The 25,076-nt window shown below is 36.5% G+C and overlaps 1 protein-coding gene across 6 annotated transcripts in view; it reads right to left on the bottom strand.

Moving 5' to 3' along the window:
- Nucleotides 1-25,076, bottom strand: part of pdlim5a (PDZ and LIM domain 5a) — a 61,571-nt gene that overhangs the window by 21,037 nt on the left and 15,458 nt on the right. Inside the window, exons 3-7 of one of the 6 annotated variants that reach the window (XM_089130611.1) lie at nucleotides 18,179-18,330; nucleotides 8,616-8,652; nucleotides 6,654-7,030; nucleotides 220-240; nucleotides 103-120 (exon numbers count right to left, since the gene is read on the bottom strand). In XM_089130611.1, the coding sequence (XP_088986737.1) occupies nucleotides 103-120; nucleotides 220-240; nucleotides 6,654-7,030; nucleotides 8,616-8,652; nucleotides 18,179-18,330 (605 nt within the window). Of the gene's footprint in view, nucleotides 1-102; nucleotides 121-219; nucleotides 241-2,787; nucleotides 2,808-6,653; nucleotides 7,031-8,615; nucleotides 8,653-18,178; nucleotides 18,331-25,076 lie in introns of all 6 variants that reach the window. The other 5 variants (XM_039685089.2, XM_039685090.2, XM_039685093.2 and 2 more) reach the window with 5 other exon arrangements.

The raw sequence follows: 25,076 nt of genomic DNA, 5'->3' as shown, positions 1-25,076 counted from the left end.
TACTGACTGTTAGTCGTGTGTACATGTAATCATGCTGCACATCAAATGAAGCAACTGAAAATTTGAGTGAGAAGAACACTGCTGCTGCTCATCCCCCTTTACCTGTAAACTGGAGGTTTTCTGAACGAGGAAGGAGGCATAAGAAAAGGAATAAGAAAGTTAAAACTTTGTAATCATTCTCAATCAGATGAGTTTTACACACATGACAGATGTACTCACTTAGACACAGCTGGAGGACCACTATGAAGAATCAAATAAAAAATTGTCATCACATAATGGACAGCTTTTGGAGGCATTTGAGTCAAATATTATTCAAATTATGTATGATAACCATAGCTTCTGCCAAAATACTGCGTTTTTAGTAGTCTAATGTAAAATCACTGTTAGTAGAGTATAAACTTTCACAATTTTCCTGTAATTACTAATATCCAGTACATTTACACTCATGTTGAGGAAATAAAAGTTGGAATAAATGCACTCGACCAGTAGATGGCGCTGCTGCACATGAAACAAAACATGTGCCACAGCCTCATGATCGATATGAAAATGAGTATTAAAATTGAACTTTTGCAATTAATATCACATATTAATATTGAGTACAACTATGGTATTTTGGCCAACTGTGTGGTTACCAAAGGTAATCTTTGTAATGTGACTTGAATATAAAAAGCATTCATTTAGTTAAAAACTGTGAGTTTCAAAATCTCACCCAAGAAAATGAAACGCATGCAACAGGCTCGTAATTAATAAACTTGTGCAATAATTTTCCTGTACTTTTTTTTTTATCAAGTACATTTGTAGTTTTACTGCTGTGACTTTGGTATTCTGACCTGTATAGTTGCCAAAGTAAAACCTGTAAAGTAACTTGAATTCAAAAAGTACTAATTTAGATCTGAAAAAATTAATCAAGTGAACATCATCTTAACCAAAAACTTGAGCTTTTAAAGTCCCTGTGAAATCAAAATTGAACCTATTTACTTTGTTAGCGCATATTACTAGTCTTGTGGTGAACAATTAATCCGTGCAAGTAAAAATATATTAAAAAAATGTTTTACCTTGGTAATCTTTAATCAAAATCTGAAAAGTTACTTCCGGTCTGGAACGGTTTCTTTTTCTGATGACGTAGGTTTCACAGTTTGGGTGGGGAAACGCTTAACCACTCCCCTCAAACCGTTAGTTTACAATGAGCGAGAGATGGAGAGGAGGAGCGCTAGAGTAAAACCCTGCCCTCTGTTCAATATTCCGTTTCACTTGGAAATACGTCACAGCACTGGAGAAAAATCGTTTGCGACTTCCGGTTCACGGGGACTTTAAGTTCTAAAATCCTCAAAGAAACCTTGTAGTTGAGGAAATGAAAGTTTAAAATGCACGAGACCAGAAGATGGCGCTGCTGCACATGGAATAAAAGACATGCAACAGGTTTATGAAGTCTGAGATTTCAGTAAAACGTCCGAAATCTACAAGCTAGTCAATCCAATCACTCAAAAAGCAACTTTTTTTCATCCAGTACATGTTGATCGTGCCAAAGCACGTCTGTACCGACACGTACAGCATTCATAAGCTGTCAATAAATCAACGCTGTAAGGCTGAGGACCGCGTGTGTGACGAAAGAGTGTTGGCAGGTTTCATTTGCTAAGCCCGTGTGTTTGACAAACTGATATGCGAGTAAAAAAAGCTGCTACCTGAAGACCACCACTGCGATAAAACACATCTCAGTTGGAACATGACATGCATATCATCAAACTCACGTCAAGCTCATGCAATGAAAACAGACAAACAATGAAACACAAACCCAGCTTTACTTTGCTTGCGTGTGTGCTCTGTATTAAAGGGATAGTTCACCCCAAAATTAAAATTCCGTCATCAATTACTCCCCCTCATGTCGTTCTAAACCCATAAGACTTTCGTTCATCTTCGGAACACATATGAAAATATTTTTAAATAAAATATGGGATAATTTTAACCCTGACCCACGTTTGAGCTTCAACAACCAAGTTCAGTTGAGCTTTTGTTTATGTTCGTTGATCAATGTTTTTATGTTAAGTAAAGCCTAAATCGAATCTGTTCATCATAAAGCGATCGAGTCTCTCAGAAAATTTGGACTATACCCGCTCAATTCATATAGATTAGTTTTATGATATCTTTAATGAACTTTTTGGAGCGTCAAATTGGTAGTTGGCTGTCAATGGAGGCACAGAGTTATCTTTGGGGTTTGGAATGACAGGAGGCTAAATAATGACTGAATTTTCATTTTTGGGTGAATTTTACCTTTAAAAGTCATTGTTACATAATCAGGGATACTACATTAATAATAAAAAAGTACTAATTCTACCATGTAGAATTTATTTATTATTATATTTTTTTATGGTGGCCATTCATTACCATGTAATTCTATCTTTTTATTTTTGGACATGGTATAATCATGATACTGCAGTGGTATTCTTTATCAAATACTATGAATATGGTAATCATTTAGTGCTACAAAACACATCCAAATACCATGGTATTACCATCTGATATTTGTCAACATAGGCTATGCCACAGTAAGCTTACTTTTGTAAGGGATTGTGTAAAACTTTAATGATTTGCTCAGTAACTGGTTTATTTTTTGTTTATTTATCTGCCATCATAAGTCTTAGTGTTCAAGTTTAAATAAAGTTAAATAAAAGCAAAGTGCTGCCATTAAAAAAAACAAATATATTTGTGAATTTCCCTGGAAAAAACACATATTAGGCAACACACACACACACAAACACACAATGAAAGGAGCATCTATTTGGTACTGACTTTATGGCTGGAGTCATCTGCTGAAAAGCACATAGAGGAGAAAATAACCATTAAACACACAATCATCACTAACTCAATATACACAACAACACTGATTCCTAAACCCCTCTGAGACAGACCAACAGCTGAAGACACACACAAAACTATATATATATATATATATATATATATATATATATATATATATATATATATACTGTATGTATATCATTAAAAACAATCAAACTGTCAAATGTGGATGGTTGAGGCACAAATACAAATGAATGAAAATGAAATACAAATGAATTAAACAACAGCTAATTTAACTGTGCATTTACTGTACATTTAGTAATTACTGTATAAAGTGAGTGACCAGAAAGATTTCCAGAATAATATAGAATATTTAGGTAAATAATAATATTTACAAATAAAATATTAATATTAGGATCATATTTAAATTACTTTTTAAACTTCATCGCAAATGTAAGTTTTCAGTTTGTTTGGTAGACAAACATAAAAATGTGGTAGATCAATAAATTGGCCAGACCAGCTCCCAAAATTGTGCACATTTTCTGTTCTCAAATGTATTCTGTGTGTTCAATATTGTGTAAATAAAGCAATTGTAAATTACATTACAAACTGTATATCCCAGATATATATATGCCACCCTGCTCTTAAGATATTGATATCAGCATCAACCATATCGGTCGACAAAGAGCAAGACAAACTCAATCCAGAAGAATTATTTCCATCCAAACTAAGTACAGTATCCAGAACCAGGTACACACAGGGTTGCATTAAGGAGGAATATGGTTTCTCAACAGTTGCCTATAAAAATCACAGACACAGGCTTGGCACTGATTTGACTCTTTAATGTACAGCTGTATGAGGATAATGAGGAGGATTTATCAGAGTTTACAAGAGAGGGAGGAGGAACCACACTATGACGAGAAGCATTTGGTTTTCGTCCGTTTTCTCTCCCACGTCTCTAATATTTTACTCTTTCTCTCCTCTTTATCAAGTGAATATACAGTAATGCTCTCAGAATGAAATACTAGCATACTAGGTCAGCCCAGTGTCCCATGCATACTACAATGTGCACATACTGCATATTGCAAAAAAATAGTATGCCATTATAAGCACTTAACGAAAAGCAGAACGGGTTTATTGGGTGATTAAACCATAATATGCGCTGTTGTCAGGCTGATATTATACTATTAAAGTTGTTAGAAACAAACAAAATGCATCACAACAAACACACTGATCTGATGAGACGTGCGTGTGTGTGCATCAGCATGTGTAATTAGATAGTTCTTCTGCGTAATAACGTCAATCAGCACTTTAAATCCATCATTAAAATATGAAACCCAGAAGGGGGGTTTGCACACACTCGAAATACATCTGAGCTTCCCCTGGGACATTATCCAAGGGAGAGCCCTGATTCACACACACACCAAAACACAGAATGGATACCATTACGCAGATCTAAATATACACACGTACATCAGAGCCACTGACAACCACTCATAAACAAACTAAATCTCACATACTGTACGTCACTGAACGAAAAGAGATACAGAGAGATGCTGCGAGTCCATGAAACAACATTCTGGAATAAAGACCCCCCAAAAATATATTAAACAAATATAAGAAAAAATACAAAAATGAGGAAGAATGGAAATATTGAGTTAGTCTTTAAATAAAGCTGCCGCTGCTGCATGTAGATCCTGTTTCCTCCTTGCTGCAACCGATTGTAACATTAATATTGTTGCATTACAGCATGGTTTCCCAAACGAGGATTTGTGAGTTTATGAACAAGCCAATCAATTAAATTGATTTTAAATTAATTAAATTGAATGTATCATTAAGATGAACAAATGGTGCAGCACAATTAATCAAAATAAAACTGATCAAATCGTGATTACCAAATAAAAAGCTGTGATTTAATTAATGAAATGCGTAATCTGATGCGCTGCGTGTTTCAGAATGAACAGTGGTGCCGTGTTTATTTACACGCTTATAAGAGCTTGTTTTCAGAGCAGCCTGTTTCACGGTAAATGCAAAAAACTCAAACTCCACTTTAATGTACATTTGGGAATGTAATGTGTGCTAGGTTTACTTCATTTACATTCACATTAGCATATTTTCCAACATTTTGGTGTACGGAAGTTTACAGCATTTAACTAATGTTTCACCAAAATAAAACGTGGTTGAGGGTTTGAACATTTGAAAGTGAAGAATTTAAGATATAAATATTTGTATTGTAACTTGTAGTGTTATAATTATAGTTTTTTTATTTTCTGCTTTAATTTTAAATTGAAAGCTTTAGTATTTTTTTAATACATTTCAGTTATTTTAGTACATTAAACGAGTAGTTCACTTTTAAAAAAAAACTTTTGCTGATAATATACTCTCCCCCATGTCATCCAAGATGTCTATGTCATTCTTTCTTCAGTCGAAAAGAAATTAAGGTTTTGATGAAAATTTTCCAGGATTTTCTCCATATAATGGACTTCAATGGGAACCAAACAGTTCAAGGTCCAAATGAGAGTTTCAGTGCAGCTTCAAAGGGCTTTAAACGACACCAGACAATGAATAAGGGTCTTATAATCTAGCGAAACAATCAGTCTTTTAAAAAATAAATAAAAAAGTTTACGTTTTATAAGCACAAATGCTCGCCTTGCTCTGCTGTTCGAACTCGTTCATCAAGGAACAAATCTTTTTTCGAGTCATTTGGTTCATTCAACAAACTAAATTAACTAAATGACTCGAAAAAAGATTTGTTCATTTTCTTTCATTCATTGGTGTCGTTTAAAGCCCTTTGAAGCTGCACTGAAACTGTCATTTGGACCTTGAAACGGTTGGTTCCCATTGAACTTGATTATATGGAGTAAAATCCTGGAATGTTTTCATCAAAAACTATTTATTTTCGACCGAAGAAAGAAAGAAATGGACATCTTGGATGACATGGGGGTGAGTAAATTATCAGCAAAAGTTTTTTTTAAAGTGAAATAATCCTGTTAAACTAAATGAAATTGAGAAATGTTTCTTTGGAAACTAGCTGAAATAAAATATGTTTTTTAGTTAACTAAAACAACCCTGACTTGAAAAAGCTGGTTTAGCAAAAGACGAACCAGGTGGTCTCCCAGTCTGACCGGCTTAAAGATGCCCAAATCCTCCCTAAAACCAGCCAACAGACCAGCCTGATCATGCAGAGAGACCCAGCAAACCTGCAAGTATACAGTCTTGCGGCTTTGTCTTACTGTATAGTAACAATTTGTTTTTCCTTCAAATCAAATGCTGTAATGTTGTGATTCATCTCAGAGCTGGTAGGTTGTGTATTTTCTGAAACGGAGAAAATGAATAGGAAATCTACTTTCAGAACCCAGACCTCTGAAAAGTTGGTGTCACTTTTGAGCTCTATTGCTGCCATCACATGCTTTCGGAAATATCGTAAACACGAGTTTCCTGACTTAAAAATTGGATATGAACGCCCTCTCAAGCCATGTTTACCACTGGGAAATTCGTGATAATTTTGTGCGTGTATTGTATTGGATAATTTTATTATTGAGCATTGTAAGTTTTAGCGGAAATAGCCTGTATTTGAACGAAATTCCAGAATCATCAGATAGCATAGTGATCGGTGAATGTTTATTTGGTTGTCAATGAATACCGCTAAAATATCAAATACGATTTTCCCAATAAATAGGCAAGAACAAACCTGGTGTCCTCCAAGATTCCTGCTCTTTCCGACAGCAAAGCTCTTTAATGCAACAAGCTTGTAATTTCACCTTCAAAAGTGTGAAGTAGGAAATTTCCGATAGCACATGAAGGTAGGATAAGTTTATAGGGTGGGAGGGGCATCACATTGTCAATCAAACTCTTACCCATTCAGCTGAGAGCTCTCACCCTGGCTTTCCAACAGACCCCGCCTCTGGCCCATGGCAACTTCACAAGCATTCTCATTGGAGTAGAGATAGATGGGTGTGTTATACACCGAAGGGCGGGGCACCGACGGTATATGATTTGGCGAGCCATCAGTAGGAGTAGGCGGAGCCAGTGGATAAGGGCTTTGAGCTGAGGAGGCGAGTGCAAAAGCAGATGCGGCGGAGGGAATGGAGGCTATGTGTGGTGACCCCGCCCCTCCAAACGAACGAGCGCCCCTATTGGAGGATGGAGTGATGTGGGTGGAGTTTGTGATGTCAGAGGAAGATGGAATGCAGGTTGTCATGGGGACGGGTTTGATGATTTCCACAGAAACATCCTAAATGAAAGCACATGCAGGACTCAAACAAAACGACAAGATAGCACACAACAACGAATGGGTTATTCAGCAGATGCTATTACACCTATGTAAACCTAAATAGTGTGTAGTAAAATGTTCAGAATGGAATACTAGCTGACTACTTACTGAATACTGCACACACAGTATATACTATTTAAAAAATTGTATGTGAAACAGAATGTACATGTATTATGCAATATTTCTGTCAAGTGAAAAAGCATTATTTTCAGATATTTATTGCTGACATGAACCGACAGTAAGGATTACTGAGCAGTCCCTCCAGAAAAACGCGATTATGCGATCGCTGAATTCAATGCAAAATCAGCCAAAGTCCGCATATGCGGGGGCCGCATTTTTTCAAATACGCCGCACTTACGCCGCATAAATTGCCGATTTCCTTGCAAAATATGCGGGGTTTGCATAATTTCATAATCCTCGCATTTTCGTTGCAAAAAAAAGTCACGTGTATTTTAGTAGAAAGTTAAAAAATGTTCCGTTTGCTTCACACAAGAACAGCCATTTCCCCCTGTTTCCATGGGAACGTTATGAAGTGACGCAATTACGCGACGCCGGACAGACTCACGGAGGCGATTGACATCTCACAAATCGAACTCGTATAACTGTCTCACACGTTCTACCGTCACATCGTTACTTAATAAACAACATAAGATAAAAGAAGTAGCATCAGAGCAGCTCTTAAAGGGGCCACACCTTATTTACACTCGTTATAGTCTGAAATAAAACAAGATGAGAAATTAAATATTCCCAGCACTTTCTATGATGTAGTATGCTTGCTTATCAAAGGAAGTAATAAGAAATGACTCTTACATTAGCCTAGTGAGAACAGGATGTTGGGGGAATCACTGAAAAAGAGAAATCTTTTTCATCAAACCACAATTTTTGCAAGTTCTCTCAATTTTTGCAAATTCCTGCAATTTCATCGCATAAAATTGCATAAATATCCCGCATATTCCATCGCATTTTTAAAGAAAACGGGCCGAGCAGGCTAATCAATCAATTTTTGCCCGCAACAATCACAAAAAAACTCAGCGTTTTTCTGGAAGGACTGAATACTATTATGGTAAATGTTATATATAAATCGCAAATTTTTTCACTAATTTTTGGAAATTACCACCACAAAATCAGTCATTTTGATCGCAAAAATCACAAAACAAAATCGTGAAATCCTGGAGGGACTGATAAGAGATTATAAATGGACAGCAACTTTCCAAATGAAACATGCAATGTACTGTAATGAGAAGCATGCATCATGTGACACCTAGCACACTGCAAGTTGCATATAATTACGGTTTCATATAATATTTGAAAAAAAATAGGTAGTATGCATTATTAAATGTTCAATATGCAGTGTACTAGTTTTCTATTCTGAAGACAACCGATAAGACTGAACTGAGGCGCGTTGCAATGCAAAACTAAAACTAATGCATACATATAGAGCTGTGTGTTTGTCTTAGAGGGGTATAATGACATACACACAAACAATCCATTCACAATACTCCAGTTGTGCGCTCTCGCTGGCTTTATGTGTGTGTAAATCTCATACCTTTGGTGCCACATCTGGTTTTGGAAGACTGGAAGCTCTGTTGGAATACAAAACAATGGACAAAAACATTAATGACTCACAACTAGTGCTGGCAGTGGCATTACATAAGGAACGTCGAACTGTGGTTTGCAATAAAATCACAGGCATGTATTTATAATGACACGGAACAACTGCGTGGAAGTTCTTTGAACGCTTCAACAATTATTTCGCCTGCAGGGGAAAACAGATTTAGGTTTGCGTCAATTAAAAGAAACCAGGTCAGGTTTGGTTTGAAACTTGCGTGATGTGGTGTGTTATTAAACTAAAACTATGGTTTGAACTTTTGGTGTGTGTGTCTGTGTGAGGTTGGCATATCAGTTATCATCTCTGAAGACCTTCTAGAACAATCTCACACATCTCTCAAGTTTTCTTTAAATGTATTTAAGAATCATTTTGACCTTTAAGGATATTCCCAAAGGGAGGTTTTATCACATTTAGCTTCTGAATATAATTGTGTCCATTAAATATAGCCACTCACATCTTGAAGAGTGTGTTATATAACAGGAGATGCATTGACTCTTTGCATGGAAACACATACACACGTAACTTCATCCCTCCACGGAGTGAGATCCAGCGGTTCGGGTCGGGTTTAGCACTGTTGATCCGGTCAGATGAATATGTGAGTGGTGCACTTATGAGCTAATAATCTGTTCTCAGTACGCTCAATATAGATCCACAGAAGACTGCCAGAACAGCGCCAGAGAGCGAGAGAGAGAAACTATCCTGGTTTAATTCATGTTACTTTCCTGAATCCTTTGTATTAAATGCATTGATTGGTACTTATGAAGTAGTTATTTTAACAAACCCAGTATTCAAAAACAACCCACAGGAACGAAACTAAACAAATTAGATCTCTATTATCTCAATTGATTCTCCTAGACAAGATTAAACAGGGAGAAAAATAAAAAGACATGTATTTTTAGATTTTTTTGTTTACAGAATATTTAGTCGAAAGTTTAAATAAAATGTTCCATTTAAAAAAAAATGCTATTATTTCAGGCTTTTGACAGGTTTTACAGGGTTAAATAACCCAATACACTGATCTAAACGAACATATAACTTCCCTGGTAACACTTTACAATAAGGTTCATTAGTTAACATTGGTTAACATGTACAATATGTGAACAATACTTCTTCAGCATTTATTAATCTTAGTTAATATTAATTCCAACATTTACTAATACTTTATTAAAATCAAAGTTTGTATTAGTTAACATTAGTTAATGGACTGTGAACTAACATGAACGCACAATGAACAGCTGTATTTGTATTAACAAAGATTAATAAACACTGTAACTAATGCATTGCTCATCGTTAGTTCGTGTTAGTTAATGCATTTACTAATGTTAACTAATGAACCTTATTGTAAAGTGTTACCACTTTCTTTATATAGCTCAACTCAAGAACTCAATGTGCTGAAAAATGGACCAATGGCAAAGTGTTCGGGACACCTGTATGAAATTGCAATACCATGTGGTGACACTAGGGGAGCAGAAATCACTCACATCAGCTTTAAAGGGAAGGTTAATCCTAAATTAATATTGTGTAGTCTTTTTTTTTTTTAACCTTTTTGTTATTTTGTCACTTGAAAAAGAGCAACTTGGGCATTATATATCATACTTAACATCTTTAGTTGTGTTCCACAGAAGAAAGCCATACTGTCTGTTCATTTCTGGGTGATGCAATGTTAAAATCAGAAATTGATATATCAGTTTTCAATCAAGAGAGCAAACATGAAGGAGGATAATTATTAAATCTTTTTTCGAAATATTACAAATTTCTACGTTGGTGGGAATTTAATTACGCTTTGAACTCTCTTCCAAATGTTGATTTTTATCCTGCTGTATCTTGCTAATTGAAAATGGGATTTTATCCAGCTGTGATATCCTGTGAACGCCAACACACACATGACAAGCTGCAGCTTACGCTTTTCAGTCCTCAGAATACACTCACAGACAGAGTTTAGAGATAAAAGAGTAATGAGTTACAGACATTAAGAGCAAAAATTAAGTCAAAAGAAGGAAGATATTAATATGATAAAGACTGTTAGCGGACCAGATTAGCTCTTTTTCCTCTCTCTCTCTCTTGGGATATGAACCCATGTCAGGTTTTGTTATGGTCCTGAGGTTATTCAAAAGTGGATTGGGATGGAGTTTAAATGTTTTAATTAAATCAAGCTCCAATCGGTCAGCAAAACACTTCCCACAAACCCATGTAATCAAGTAACCTGCGTTCAACCCTGCAGTAAATGGTTGAATCTGACGCCATGTTTGACGTATTCTGTGCCTAAGAAGTTGTGTGGTCAGTTTAATCTGAGCTCTGATTAGGATCTGGCACTCGTGTGTGTGTTTAAGCGTTCAGAACCAGTGAGGATCATTTGTGTGTTGTGGCCTAACAAAACGTCAAATCTGGACCATAACACAAACAACACACGCACAGAATCAAGAACACACACACAAATAAGGGAATAAAGAATGATATTTGTTATTTAGCTTAACAAGATTTGTTGTTTAGCTTAGTTTACGTGATTCAAGCTGTTCAATTATTTTTCCCCAAAGTGCTGTATTTGTTATTTTAGTGTATATAAACTCATTTTAGTTCATTAATGTCGAAACAGAAGCCTGCAGTGTCTCAGAACGGCCAATATAAACATCCAGCAAACACAACACGTCACTGAGGAAAAATCAGTACACAGCTCCTATCTACTTAAATAGGGAAAGACCAAAATATTAAAAACGGACTAAAAATGAAGTTTCAAAAACATCAAACCAACAATAGCTTAATAATATATGATCATCTTAATGGTCTATAATAAATAAAATCACAATGAGTTCTCCCATTTTATTTATTTATTTTTTTAACAGAGTTAAACAGTTGGGTTTGACCGTTTTCGAATGCATTCAGCTGATTTTTTTGATAATTAGAAGAATATCAGTAACCAGACAGTTTCTGGTCTCATTGGCTTCCATAGTAGGAAAAAAAATATACTATGGAAGTCAATGAGACCAGAAACTGTCTGGTTACTGATATTCTTCTAAATATCAGAAAATCGGCTGAATGCATTCGAAAACGGTAAAACTCGACTGTTCAACTCTGGGGGAGTGGTAAAATGAGCCTATTTCCAAAAAAAAAAGTGGAGTATCCCTTTAAAGGCTTGAGCGGCACGCTCTACGCTATCTCACGATTAATTCGTACGATTAAAAAGTGGCTAATTCGTACTAATTCATACGACCTCACTCGTATGAATTCGTACGATTTGTCCAAACCCACGTGTTGGGTAGGTTTAGGGGCGGGGTCAGGGGTAGGTCATTCGTACGAATTCATACGAATTGGCCGATTCGTAAAATATGTACGATTTAGCAAAAACGTACTAATTCGTACGAGTGAGGTCGTACGAATTGTTACGAATTAGCCACCTCTTAAAATTCTTACGAATTCTCGTGAGATCGGGTGAAGTAACCTTAAGAAATTAAAGGGTTAGTTCACCCAAAAATGAAAATTCTGTCAGTATTTACTCACCCTCATGTTGTTCCAACCCCGTAAGACCTTCGTTTATCTTCGGAACACAAATTAAGATATTTAAGATATTAAGATCGCTCCTGCATACAGTCCATAGGCTTCTTGAGGGACTGGCTCTTGCTGTCCCCGAAAAGTCATTAAAGACATCGTTAAAATAGTCCAAGTGACTACAGGGGCTCAATCTTAAGTTTATCAAACGACGAGAACACTTTTGTGCGCAAAAAAACAACAAAAATAACGACTTTATTTCAACTATTCACTTCCTTCTCCATAAGCCTATAGTCCGTTAACGTAGTGTGATTGCGTAGAGCTACGTCACACGTAGGCTCACTATTGGCCGACGCTGGTCATGTGTGTGTGACGTACAATAACAGACGCTTACGCTATTAAACTAGTAACCTGACTCGCGCAGAGGGAGAAATAAACGAATAGTTGAAATAAAGTCGTTATTTTTTTGTTTTTTTGCGCACAAAAGAGTTCTCGTCGTTTGATAAACTTAAGATTGAGCCCCTGTAGTCACTTGGACTATTTTAACGATGTCTTTAATGACTTTTCGAGGACAGCAAGAGCCAGTCCCTCAAGAAGCCTATGGACTGTATACAGGAGCGATCCTAATATCTTAAATATCTTAATTTGTGTTCCGAAGATGAACGAAGGTCTTACGGGGTTGGAACAACATGAGGGTGAGTAAATACTGACAGAATTTTCATTTTTGGGTGAACTAACCCTTTAAAATTGTAAATGGGAATTTTAATTGTCTTTAATTGTCTAAAGGGGAACATAAATGAAAATCCTTAGCAAATTAACAATGGTCTTCAGGAGAAAATACAATAAATAAATGGACTTTATGGTAAATAAATAAATATTAATTAATAAATGGACTTGAATGAATTCATTAATAGTTAAAAAAATGAATAAACTTCAGAAATGAGCTGTTTGAGTTGATCTGATGGTAAGTGAGATGAAGTACAGTGGCACAGCGAACACAAACCAGGAGAAATCAATAAAACAATTCCCTGCATGTGCTTTTAATTAACATGGAGTCTCTCGTTCCCTCTGCGTAATCTACTGTCATATATGAGAATCAACAGAAAGCCTGTAAAACTCCAAATCTCTACCCAATAACTGCAGCTAAAGCCGAGTTTGGCATCTCCACATAACTCTCCAATAAAACGCAAGCGTCCTCCATTAGCACTAAAAACAAGACACACACGTGAACACACAAAACCGTACAAATGTCTGGTTTTTGAGTGTCTTGCTTTAAAAAAAGTTAAATTCTCTGCTGTTTCCGATTTACACAAAAGCAATTTAATGAATAAAATCAGTCATTACCTGCAGTCTGCTGTAATTACGAATAATAAGAGGTAAAACTAAACCCTAAACCGCAACATAACCTGGTAACCCAGACTAAAGTGAATCACCGCTGTGCAGGAAACTGGAAACATATTATATTTATGGTGCTTCAAATAAGAATATCGGTATACGGTCAGTCAGATGTTATTGAATGGCTGGACTCTTTGCGTTAGACCAATGCAAACACTGTAAGCTAGATTTTTTTTTTTCATGACTTTATTCTCGAATGTTTCAGAAAGCAATTTATGCAACAAAAGTACGGTTTTTTTTTTTGTAAGTATCCTTTTGTAGTGGGTAAAAGCGCCTGTTAATTGCGTACAGGGGTTGGACAAAAAAACTGAAACACCTGGTTTTACTACACAATAATTTGTTAGAATGGTGAGGGCCTCATTTTGCATCCAAACACAGCACCAATTGACAGATAGAAGTCCTTCACAGTGACCAGAGGGATTATGAGCCGTTCCTCTTCCAGAACAGTGTCCAGGTCACTATATGATGCTGGTGGACTCGCTCCTCCAAAACACCTCAATAATATTCAGATCTGGTGACTGTCAGACCATGGGAGATGTTCAACGTCACTTTCATCTTCATCAAACCCTTCTGTCACAAGTCTTGCTGTGTGTGTTGGTGCATGATCATGAGCATCAGGTGCTCATGATCCTCCAGAAGGGTTTGGTAGTCCTCGGCAGTGTCGTGTCCATCAAATACAATCAGGATTGTCATGATATTGGAGCTCAAACCATCACTGATCCACCCGTGCTTCACTCTGAAGATTGGCCGCCAGGCATATAGATGTGAAACCTCCAACATTGGCCAGTGTTTCAGTTTCATTGTCCAACCCCTGTATATGTACTACAGTAGTCAAGTGAGCAATGTCGTTGGTTGCTGCTATAAACGTGAATATAAGATCCAAATTGCTCGGCAAGGTCCTTCTCGAATCAAAGACTGAGATCGCAACATTATTGCATTGACACATTTCAGAAATGCATGAAATCAAGCTCATGATAAGTGTGTGCTTTCACATACTTGCATAGAGCTGGGTGTACAGCAGATAAACTATGAAGGTCTGCATATCACACTTCAATAAGTATGCACACACACACACACACACACACACTGCTGGTTTCAGATGGTGCTGATGCTGGTATAGTTCTATTAATACTAAGCCCCAGTAAAACTAAGAGAATGTGATTCATTTGCCATCGCTGTCACTGTATTTGAACATAGGTGAGATGAAGTCAATTGTCTTACATATTTAGGCATACATGTAAGAATTGATTTTAATAGTAAAAAAAAAAAAAAATCTGGATTACACAGTTTTAACATTATAAACCTGCATACTTGTCAGTCATAAATGAAACAGGTAAGATTTTCTGCACTAATAAAAGCATATCATACAGTAGTTTGTTATTAATTATTTGCATCTATTTTCTTTTATGTGGAGAGGACGAATTATGCTTTTTTTATATGTTTGAACACAAAAAAAAGTCTTCAAAGTTGCAAAGTCAGCGGCAGTTGTTCTCGAATATCACTGTTTCTGAATGTCCCAAATATGCATCACATTAAATGGATACTTCACCTCTGGTGTATTTAAAATGGGTCATTTATGTAGAAGAAATGTGAAATTATTTTTGAATTTGGAGCTTTCTAGACTGAGAAAAGCCAGAAAATCTGTTTTTGGCTTATGTGGATGAAAGACAACAACTCCCAGAATGCACTTGCTTCACTGCCCTAGGAGGCCACGCCTACCGGTGACAGAGCGCAGTCATTAAACAACAAGTCTCGGTTACAAGATGAGTCTACCCGAAAATGTGTTTCGAGATCGCCCAAAATGTCCGGGATTGGGCTTTTGCGTTCTACAGTCGCCATTCATCATTTTTCCTGTAGCGAGCGGGACGAGTGAGGGCCGCGGGAGAACGGGGCGAGGCCGGTGGCGATTACCGGTGAGCGACACCTGTGAGACGCACCGGTCTTTTCTTAGCAATGTTAAAACGCACATCAACCGATCACTTGTTTAGCGTTCATGTAAACACTGCATTCAGATTCACCAATTGCAATAAATTAAGTTAGATTGAAACAAAAGCTGTGCATGTAAACAATGAATGGCGACTGCAGAAAGCAAAAGCTGAATCCTGGACATCGACGGCCGGACATATCCGGGAAAAAGAGGACGGTAACCCCGACTATTCAGCTTTCTCCACAGAACAAGAGCCTGCTAGCTTAACTTTCAAAACAAGATGGCCGACACTATGTGTTCATTCTGTGAGTGAGATCGGGTTGAGGACATGCGGGACAAACACACTACTGACTGACTGTAGTCTTTAGCTTTTGGACATAAAATCCTCAGGAGGTGACGCAAAATGACGATTTTTGTGTCATCTGAGGATTTTTTCCAGACAAAAAAATACATAAATCTCTCGTCTCAGGGGGATATGAGGGTGGGAAACATTGGTAGGTAATTCGAAAATACTACAGGTTTTCTACTAATACAAAGCTTAAAGGGTTAGTTCACCCAAAAATGAAAATGAAGTCATTAATTACTCACCCCCATGCTGTACCAACCCCGTAAGACCTTCGTTCATCTTCGGAACACAAATAAAGATATTTTTGATTGAATTTGAGAGCTGGATCAGTCCTAGATAGACTGCCTAAGGGACTGGCTCTTGACGGCCCATAAAGTCATTAAAGAAAAGGTAAAAATATTTCATGTGCCTACAGCGGCTCAATTATACGTTTATCAAGCGACGAGACTACTTTTTGTGCGAAAAAAACATAAATAACGACTTTATTCAACTATTCCATTACTTCCTAATGGGCGCATGCGCGAGAACTGAGACGAGGACGTTCTCCTTCGACTTGTTACCGGCTGCTCACCGCTTAGGAGTTTTACCGCCCCCTACCGTATAAGATGATGTGCTGATATAGCTGGAAGCGCAAAACTTTCTGTTTACAAGCAGAGGAAGATGCGCGCTGTACATACGCTTTTCAATTAGCGTATTTTCCGCACTATAAGGTGCACTTAAAAGCCTTTAATCTTCTCAAAAAACGACAGTGTTCCTTATAATCCGGAGCGCCTTATATATGGATCATCATCTTATACGGTAGGGGGCGGTAAAACTCCTAAGCGGTGAGCAGCCGGTAACAAGAAGTAGACGAATGAGAACGTCCTCGTCTCAGTTCTCGCGCATGCGCCCATAAGGAAGTAATGGAATAGTCGAATAAAGTCGTTATTTATGTTTTTTTCGCACAAAAAGTAGTCTCGTCGCTTGATAAACTTATAATTGAGCCGCTGTAGGCACATGGAATATTTAAACCTTTTCTTTAATGACTTTATGGGCCGTCAAGAGCCAGTCCCTTAGGCAGTCTATCTAGGACTGATCCAGCTCTCAGATTCAATCAAAAATATCTTTATTTGTGTTCCGAAGATTGGAACAGCATGGGGGTGAGTAATTAATGACTTCATTTTCATTTTTGGGTGAACTAACCCTTTAATGCTAAATCCTGAAGTGTCCCTTTAAGTTTATTGGTTTGTTTATGTTAAAACTGTGTAATCTAAATGGATAGAAATTTTATAAGCAATTAAAATCTTACATTTAGGCCTGTATCTGATTTTCTCCCATATTCATACTGTTTGACACAGCTCATTTATCTGTCCATCACTGCCAGTCTCTCTCTCTCTCTCTCTCTCTCTCTCTCTCTCTCTCTGTTTTCACTTCCACTAGACCAATCCATGAGTGTTTTTCTGTCACCACTGGGCACACTGAGTCTCTTGTGTCAGCATGTGTGTGTGCGTGTGTGTGTGTGTGTGTGTGTGTTTCCCATGGCTTGACAGTGAGACAAAATTTTCCATTAGTGGACAAAACAGGGAAGCTGGCACACACACTCAAGCAAAACACACTTACTCTGGTCCCAAAACACATACCTTACCATTCAAAAGTGTGGACAATTGTGCTCCACTAGTTTACTGCATTAACGATAGAAAATGAGTGTTTGCGATTCTGCAACATGACAACATGGGTGGTAGAGATGGTTTCAATTTTTACTTTTTTAGTTGTCAGAGCTTTCTTTAAATTTAGATAAAGGTAAGATTTTAGTGAGATTTAAATAAAGGTAAGATTTTCAGTGGCATTTCAAATTTTATTTTGTTCCTCACACAAAGCTATCAAATGTCTTGGAACATTTCAGAGACCGTTTTTGTCATGTTTGCAGCTTAACAAGTTAAAAAAAAACTATATTAAAAAAAAAGAAAGTGCAAGAGAAGGCATTATTCCTAAATAAACATTTCAAACCTTAGAAAATAAATAAAATCACATTGAGAGAAAATAAATAAATAATAATTACATTAATAATAATTATTATTATTTTATTATAAACAAATAAAATATACAATAAATAAAAACTAGTTAATCAAAAATAAATAAATAATAAAGATTTCAAAAAGTACAATGCTCTATTGTTGTCACATGATCTAATTTTAAATTCAGTGAGTGGACTTCAGTTATCACCCTGAGAGAAAAACAAGTGCTATTTCCTATATTTTTGTGTTCAAAATGCATGTCGTTTTTTTAGCATATTATTTATATATATATATATATATATATATATATTCATTTATTTAGCCAATTCCCAAAGCAGTGCATGCATGATCTTACTTCTGTAACGAGAGGTTGAGTTTGTCTGTGCTGGCTTTAATCTTATTCTGAGCCTCAAGATGGTTCATGCCTTCAGTGCTGATGCCATCAATGGACAGGACCAGATCTCGCACAGCGACTCCCGCTTTACCAGCCTTTCCTCCATCCGTCAGCTGAAAACACACACAGCCAATGTGTCAAAACAACATATTGACGCATAGAGAAGCCTTCAAGTGTCAGATGGAGACTTATGACTACATGGTTACACTATTCAGGATGCTCAGAAAAACATACTGCTTTACTGTGATGCTAAAACTACACACATCACCTTCAAATTCTGTTGCTATCATAATGATATCATCTGCATTATGCATAGTCATATTATTCAATAAATTGATTTGCCCTTTTAAATGCAATACCGGTCAAACGTTTTTGAAAGAAGTCTCTTATGCTCACCACGGCTGCATTTATTTGATTAAAAGTAAAATAGTAATATTGTGAATTTTTTTTATATATATATATATATATATATATATATATATATATATATATTTAAAATAACTTTCTATTTCAATTAATGCTTTTGACTTGGAATCTAAATTTACTTAGTAAGTAAAACAACTTCAAGCCAACGTACACAATCGTTCAATAGTTTTGGGTTGGCGTGACTATTTTTTTGAAATATCAGTACTTTTGTCAAAAAACATTACAATTTGAACTACTAGTTTTCTATTTGACTACATTTTAAAATGTAATTTAATCTTGCAATTTAAGCTGATTTTTCAGCATGTCTTCAGTGTCACATGATCCTTCAGAAATCATTCTAATATGATGATTTGATCCTCAAGAAACATTTCTTAACATCAATGTTAGAAACGGTTGTGCTTCATTATATTTCCGACGAAACCGTAATATATATTTAAGGATTCTTTGATGAATAGACTGTTCAAAAGAACGTCATTCATCTGAAATTAATGAAACAGAAATTATAAATGTATTTACGGTCACTTTTATTCGATTAAATGCAATGCATCCTTGCTGAATAAATTATTTGAAAATCTTACAGCAAACTTCTGAACGGTAGTGTATGTAAAAATCAGAATTCAAATAAAAGTGGCTAAAAGCTGCACTTTTGAACTTGGGTAAAGTTTCACTGTGAAAGCTTTAGGAAACAAAAAGAGAGATTTACTTCAAAGACAGCTGAGCTTTCAACAGTAAACAACTCAGCTCTGAAACGGGACAAAAGTTCATGTTTAGTGCAACAAATCGAGCTCAAGTGGTGAATGCGTAAATCACCACCACGGACGTCCTGCGAACCTGAGGCCGGTGCGTTCGGGCCAATTCAAACAGAATTAAAGAAAAGATAACTCTGAAATATCAGCCTGATGCGCAAGGCAAGCGTGACGGGTCGCGACTGGACTGTAGACCGCAGTCCGCTTTCAATCTCAATCCACTCAAGTGGTCGTCAATCATCACATGACCACCTCTTAAATTAGATAATCTTATGTAAACAGAAACCCTGCAGATGGCAGACATATGCTTTCATGTGTGCACAGCTGCCTTTTATACAAGACACTTTGAGACTACACCCTTAGAAGAAAAGGTTCTAAATAGAACCTTAAAAGGTTCTAATTGGAACTCCTAAAAGGTTCTATATAGAACCCTTTTTAATGGTTCAATAATAGTTCTTTGTAACCAGAAAAAAGGTTCTATATGGAACCTTTTGGGTTGGGTTCATTCATTATCATTTGTTTTGTCCTTTCCAGATTAAATATTTCATGTTATTGACAAACATCAAGACACTAAAATGTATTTATGAATGATCACAAAATTCAAGATATGGGGGTTAGTCAATGTATATATTTATATCACACGAAAAGTGCCATTTCAGTGTTTCTACTCCAAAAATCAGCATGATTCAAATGTGATATTAAGTTACCACAACAATTACAATCACAAAATGTTGCAGAATAATGTAATATATGAATAAATAATAGCCTATAAAGAACCTTTGTGACAAAAGGGTTCTTTCTAGTCATTATAGAACCTTTTTTTTAGCTTAAAAGCTTCTTTAGAGTTGAGTAAAGAACCATACGCTTCATATATAGCAGCGATTCCCAAACTGGTCTGTGGACCACTAGTGGTCCGTGAAGGTACTGCAGGTGGTCCGTGAAAAGGCAAAATAAAATATAAAATATTTTACCAAGAAATTCCTATTAAAAAAAAAAAAGAAGTAAAAAGAATATGTAGGCCTATATTTATATAAAATGACAATTAAATTGTCAAGCTATTGTGTGATTACTAAAATAGGCAAGTGGCGCTCGGCCGTGACGTTCAAGCTTGGTGTCGTCAGAACCACAACACCGGATCGGTGGATAGCAACAGGTTAGGTGAGCATTTATTTAGTTGTTTGTTTTTAATATAGGTCTATATTAGACAGACGATACAAAGAGGAAGGGAAAGATGTGGAGGGTGACAAAGGAGAATATTACGTTCATATCGGGCTGGCAAATAGACTCCAATAGCTTTTCCTTTTCACAACTTTATTTTAACGTTTGGCAAATATGTTTTCATTATCAAATCACATGCATAGCCTTTATAGGCAGTTTAGGCCTATATGAAACAAAATGTTTCTAAATGGAATGAATAAGGCCTGTTATTATTTTAATTTCCAGTTAACGTTAGTTTCTTGATCTTGAGTTTCTGAAATGTTTTGCGGATGTGCTGCTAAGTGGACAAACTCAAGCCTACTTTTTGAGGACTTGTAGAACTCTGAATATTAACTTTAATAATCCCCTAAAATCGCCAAAGGTTTTGAAATGCTGACTATATCCAAGTGTTCTTATTACTGTATAGATTTCATACTCCATTGCTATGGAAATAAGCCTGTTGTTCAAAAGAACCTGATTATAATATGTAAAATATAATAACATTTTTAATATCATAATATGTGTATTATGAGGTGGTCCGTGAAAATTCTTGATTACAAATAGTGGTCCACACACACAAAAAGTAACCCCTGATATATTATAAAACCCCATTGAACTCTTTTTTCTAAGAGTGTACATTTATCCATCATTGTTTTGCCACAATCCTGCATGAAAGCGGCGCTCTTTCTAGTGCACATTGTTAAAATGCACCCGAGAAAAACATTTACGTGGCGAAAAGACAAGAACCTGGTCGAAAACATGTGTTATAAATATGCAGCATCGCCGCAATAACACAAAAGCCCGCCACGTTCTTTGATTCCTGTCAAAACTTCTGTTTCCACTGGAGAGTCAACAGAAATAAAACACAAGGAGCATCTGAGAGCAATTACACCCACAACAGCACCCAAAAAATGACTAAAGAAAACATGGATGCCGTTATCCACCAAACCACAATCTCGGATAAGTAAAGCAAAAGCCAGTTTGGAGGTGGGAACAAATAACGCGTGTTTTTACTGTTGTTTTCTTGGGTTTTCTCATTAATGACCTTGAGAACATGTGGTGTGTAAGTCTTTGATTCAGATCAGTTACAGAACAGATGTATGCTGTGCCCTCGAGGACAACAGCGGACACTGTACACACATCAACAAACACAATAAACACATCTGAAATCAAGAAATTTCAAACGAAAGGAAATGGGAGCAATATGAGGTCTGATGATGAAGAACAAGTAGTGAGTGTGTGTGTGAATGTGTACAAATGTATGTATGTTTAGTAATGGGCTTAGGTTGGGTTTTGCATTATTCTCCATTCGTTCATGGACTCGTCTGTAGGGCGGAGAGGACTGGTTTGAGTCTAACTGCAGCTTTACAGAGACAAAATAATGAATGAATTTGAAAATTCATGCATTTTTCCACTCACTTGCAGAATTTCAGGACAGTTGCAGATATATAAGTTATCAAAAATTGTCCTAATATGAATAAGAGTGTGTGCTTCCTTAAAATATTGATACTTGCTTGCAAATTAAATAGTTGTTTAAATGAATGTGTTAGAGCCAGACCGATATATCGGCCGATATTAGGCATTTTCCATAATATCGGTATCGGCAGTTATAATGGCCGATAAATGAATCTTTAAAAAATAAAATAAAAACGGACGAAACACGCTTCAATCATCTCTCCTTGGCCTGTTATATTGAAAATGTATGTTTTACAATTTGCAATATGATGTTATCTATTGCTAAATTATCATAGACTAGCTAACTACAAAGCTAGCTAATGCCACTATCATCAGTGGAAAACCGCTAATGTTAACATTAATGAGCTTGGAAACCACAATGAACTTTTTCTGCCTGAATAAAGTAATGATTACTGTATTTATAACTAGCATATCTCTAGCTACAGTCCCTGCATTGTAAAATGTAAGTTATACTTGCGAGGAGCGAACATTTAGACATAGAGAAAAAGTATCAATTGTATCTTGTGCAGAAAAGTTAGCTTTTCTTTTACATGTGTGTGAAATCCAACAATATTTAATAATAAAAAAATAATCGGCCGATATATCGGAATATCGGATTTTAAAACACAAAAATATTTGTATCGTATCGGCCTTCAAAATCCTTTATCGGCCAGGCTCTAGAATTTGTAATAAAAAAATGACTTCACAGGACTGATCTCCGGGTCAACATAAACACATTACCATTTAAAAGTTTGTATTTTAGTCTTGCTCACCAGGGCTGCATTCATTTGATCAAAAACACAGTGAGAACAGTAATACTGTGATACTGAGCATCCTTACTGAATAAAAGTTTTAATTTATATGCAAACTATGTACAAAATATTTGCTCAAAATGAACAAAATCATCAATGCATCATCAATCCTTCTTCCAAAACATGTTTTTGTCGTACCCTGATTCACTATGATAAGCCTATTATTTAATTGCTAACATTTAAGACCTGTCGGGAGGGTCTTCGTGAGAAATTGAACAAAAGCCTGTTCATATCCGTAAACAGAGTAAAGTTGCTCCGGCTACTTTGACGTGTGTGTGGTGAGAGAGGGGCAGAGGTTAGTTGTCAGAACGAGCGAGAAAGGTTTTTACATGGAGCCGCTAAATCTCTAAGCTCAGGTCAATCTCCTGTTTTAAACAAACAATCAACATTGGCTTGGCTTTTCAGAGATGCCGAGAACTGAGGGATTTAAAATGTAAAAGCAACGCAAAGATGGTGTTTTTATCACTCAAAAGGTGAGCAAGGTGTTTTATTGAACAGATAAATTGACAAAAACTGAGTTCACTGTAAAGCATTATCTATTGCGAAGATCATTTCATTATTGTTGTTGTAGCTGTGCTGGAATTTATTTCCAAGTAAGTCTATTAACGGTAAAGCTACAGTAACGTCTTCAGATAGTCAGCTTGAGATCCTTTCCATCTAAACTGGTTATATCTCTCTTAAAGGAGTAGTTCACTTTAAAAAAAAAACTTTTGCTGATAATTTACTCACCCCCATGTCATCCAAGATGTCCATGTCTTTCTTTCTTCAGTCGAAAAGAAATTAAGGTTTTTGATGAAAACATTTCAGGATTTTTCTCCATATAATGGACTTCAATGGGGACCAAACGGTTCAAGGTCAAAAAAAGACAGTTTCAGTGCAGCTTCAAACTATCTAGTGAAAACTATCGGTCATTTCAAAAATAAAATTAAAAAGTTTACGTTTTATAAGCACAAATGCTCGCCTTGCTCTGTTCTGTGATGCTTGTTCATGACTCTCCTGTTCGAACTCGCGAACAAATTTTTTTGAGTCATTTTGATGAACGAGTTCGAACAGGAGAGTCACGAAGTTATAAAACTTAAACTTTTTTATTTATTTTCGAAATGGCCGATCGTTCTAGATAAGACCCTTACTCATCGTCACCTTGAACCGTTTGGTGCCCAATAAAGTCCATTATATGGAGAAAGTCCTGGAATGTTTTTATCAAAAACCCTAATTTCTTTTTGACTAAAGAAACGTAAAAAAAAAAAGTGAACTGCTCCTTCAAGTCTAGTAAGGCTGTGTGTCCAGCAAAAGCGCTTTTCCATGTGCCTGGCGTTTGTTTTCAATTGTTTTCAATGGGAGCGCCGCATTTTTTAAACACCATGAGCGTAACGAGGCGCCGAGCGCCCAGCGTTTTTTACTAGTCGCCGAGAGTTGAAAAATGTTCAACCTTGGATAAAACGCAGCGCTCATCACTGTCACTTCTTACCCAGCCGTCCAATCACAGTGGAGGAGGGGCGGGACTAAACCACCCTGACCAACTGTCACAACATTCTCTCTGTACAACGACATCAACCAGCAGAGCTAACCGAACAAAATGGATGAAAAATACATTTTTAGTATGAAACAAATTATCTGCGAAATCAGTTACGAAAACGTAACTGATAAAACGCATATTCTGCATCACATCAATGACACGTTTTTTTTCGCTGCCAAAACGCTCTCAAGCGCCCAAAGCACGGCATCTTCAGCAAAGCATCTGGTGTTTTCAGCTGCCTAAAAACAGTTTGGTGGACACACGGCCTAAATGCTTTTTGAGCATCTCTATTTCAGCTAATAGCCACTGAAATTCACTCAGTGCTATCATAAAGGACTCATTACACTCTGTATATTTCGCACAGGTCGCATGAAGGCCCTTTTAGACCATTTCCAGACCTTGGTCACTCTGTGCTTCCATTGGATGTTCTCAATGGAAAAAAGTAAGTCATAAAGGTTAGGAACAACAGGCCTGTGAGCAAACACACATTTCGGTGCGTGTCTTATGTTTTAGCTCAGCCTAAATTTGGTGTTAAATATTTTCACGACTTGTTTACTCATGTGGTGTGACGGTGGTTAAGTCGTCACACCAGTAATTAGAGGGCTGTTGGTTTCAATGTTGCGCCAGAACCAAATGTTTTCTGCTGTGGATGTGGATTCAAACACATTTGCTTAAGCGACAATCGTCACTCAATGCCAAACTTTCAT

Source organism: Pimephales promelas, chromosome 4 (assembly GCF_988280905.1).
Source record: "Pimephales promelas chromosome 4, fPimPro1.hap1.1, whole genome shotgun sequence".
Lineage (NCBI taxonomy): Eukaryota > Metazoa > Chordata > Actinopteri > Cypriniformes > Leuciscidae > Pimephales > Pimephales promelas.
The sequence above is the reverse complement of the archived record's forward strand: the minus strand, read 5'-3'. Positions and strand labels throughout refer to the sequence as shown.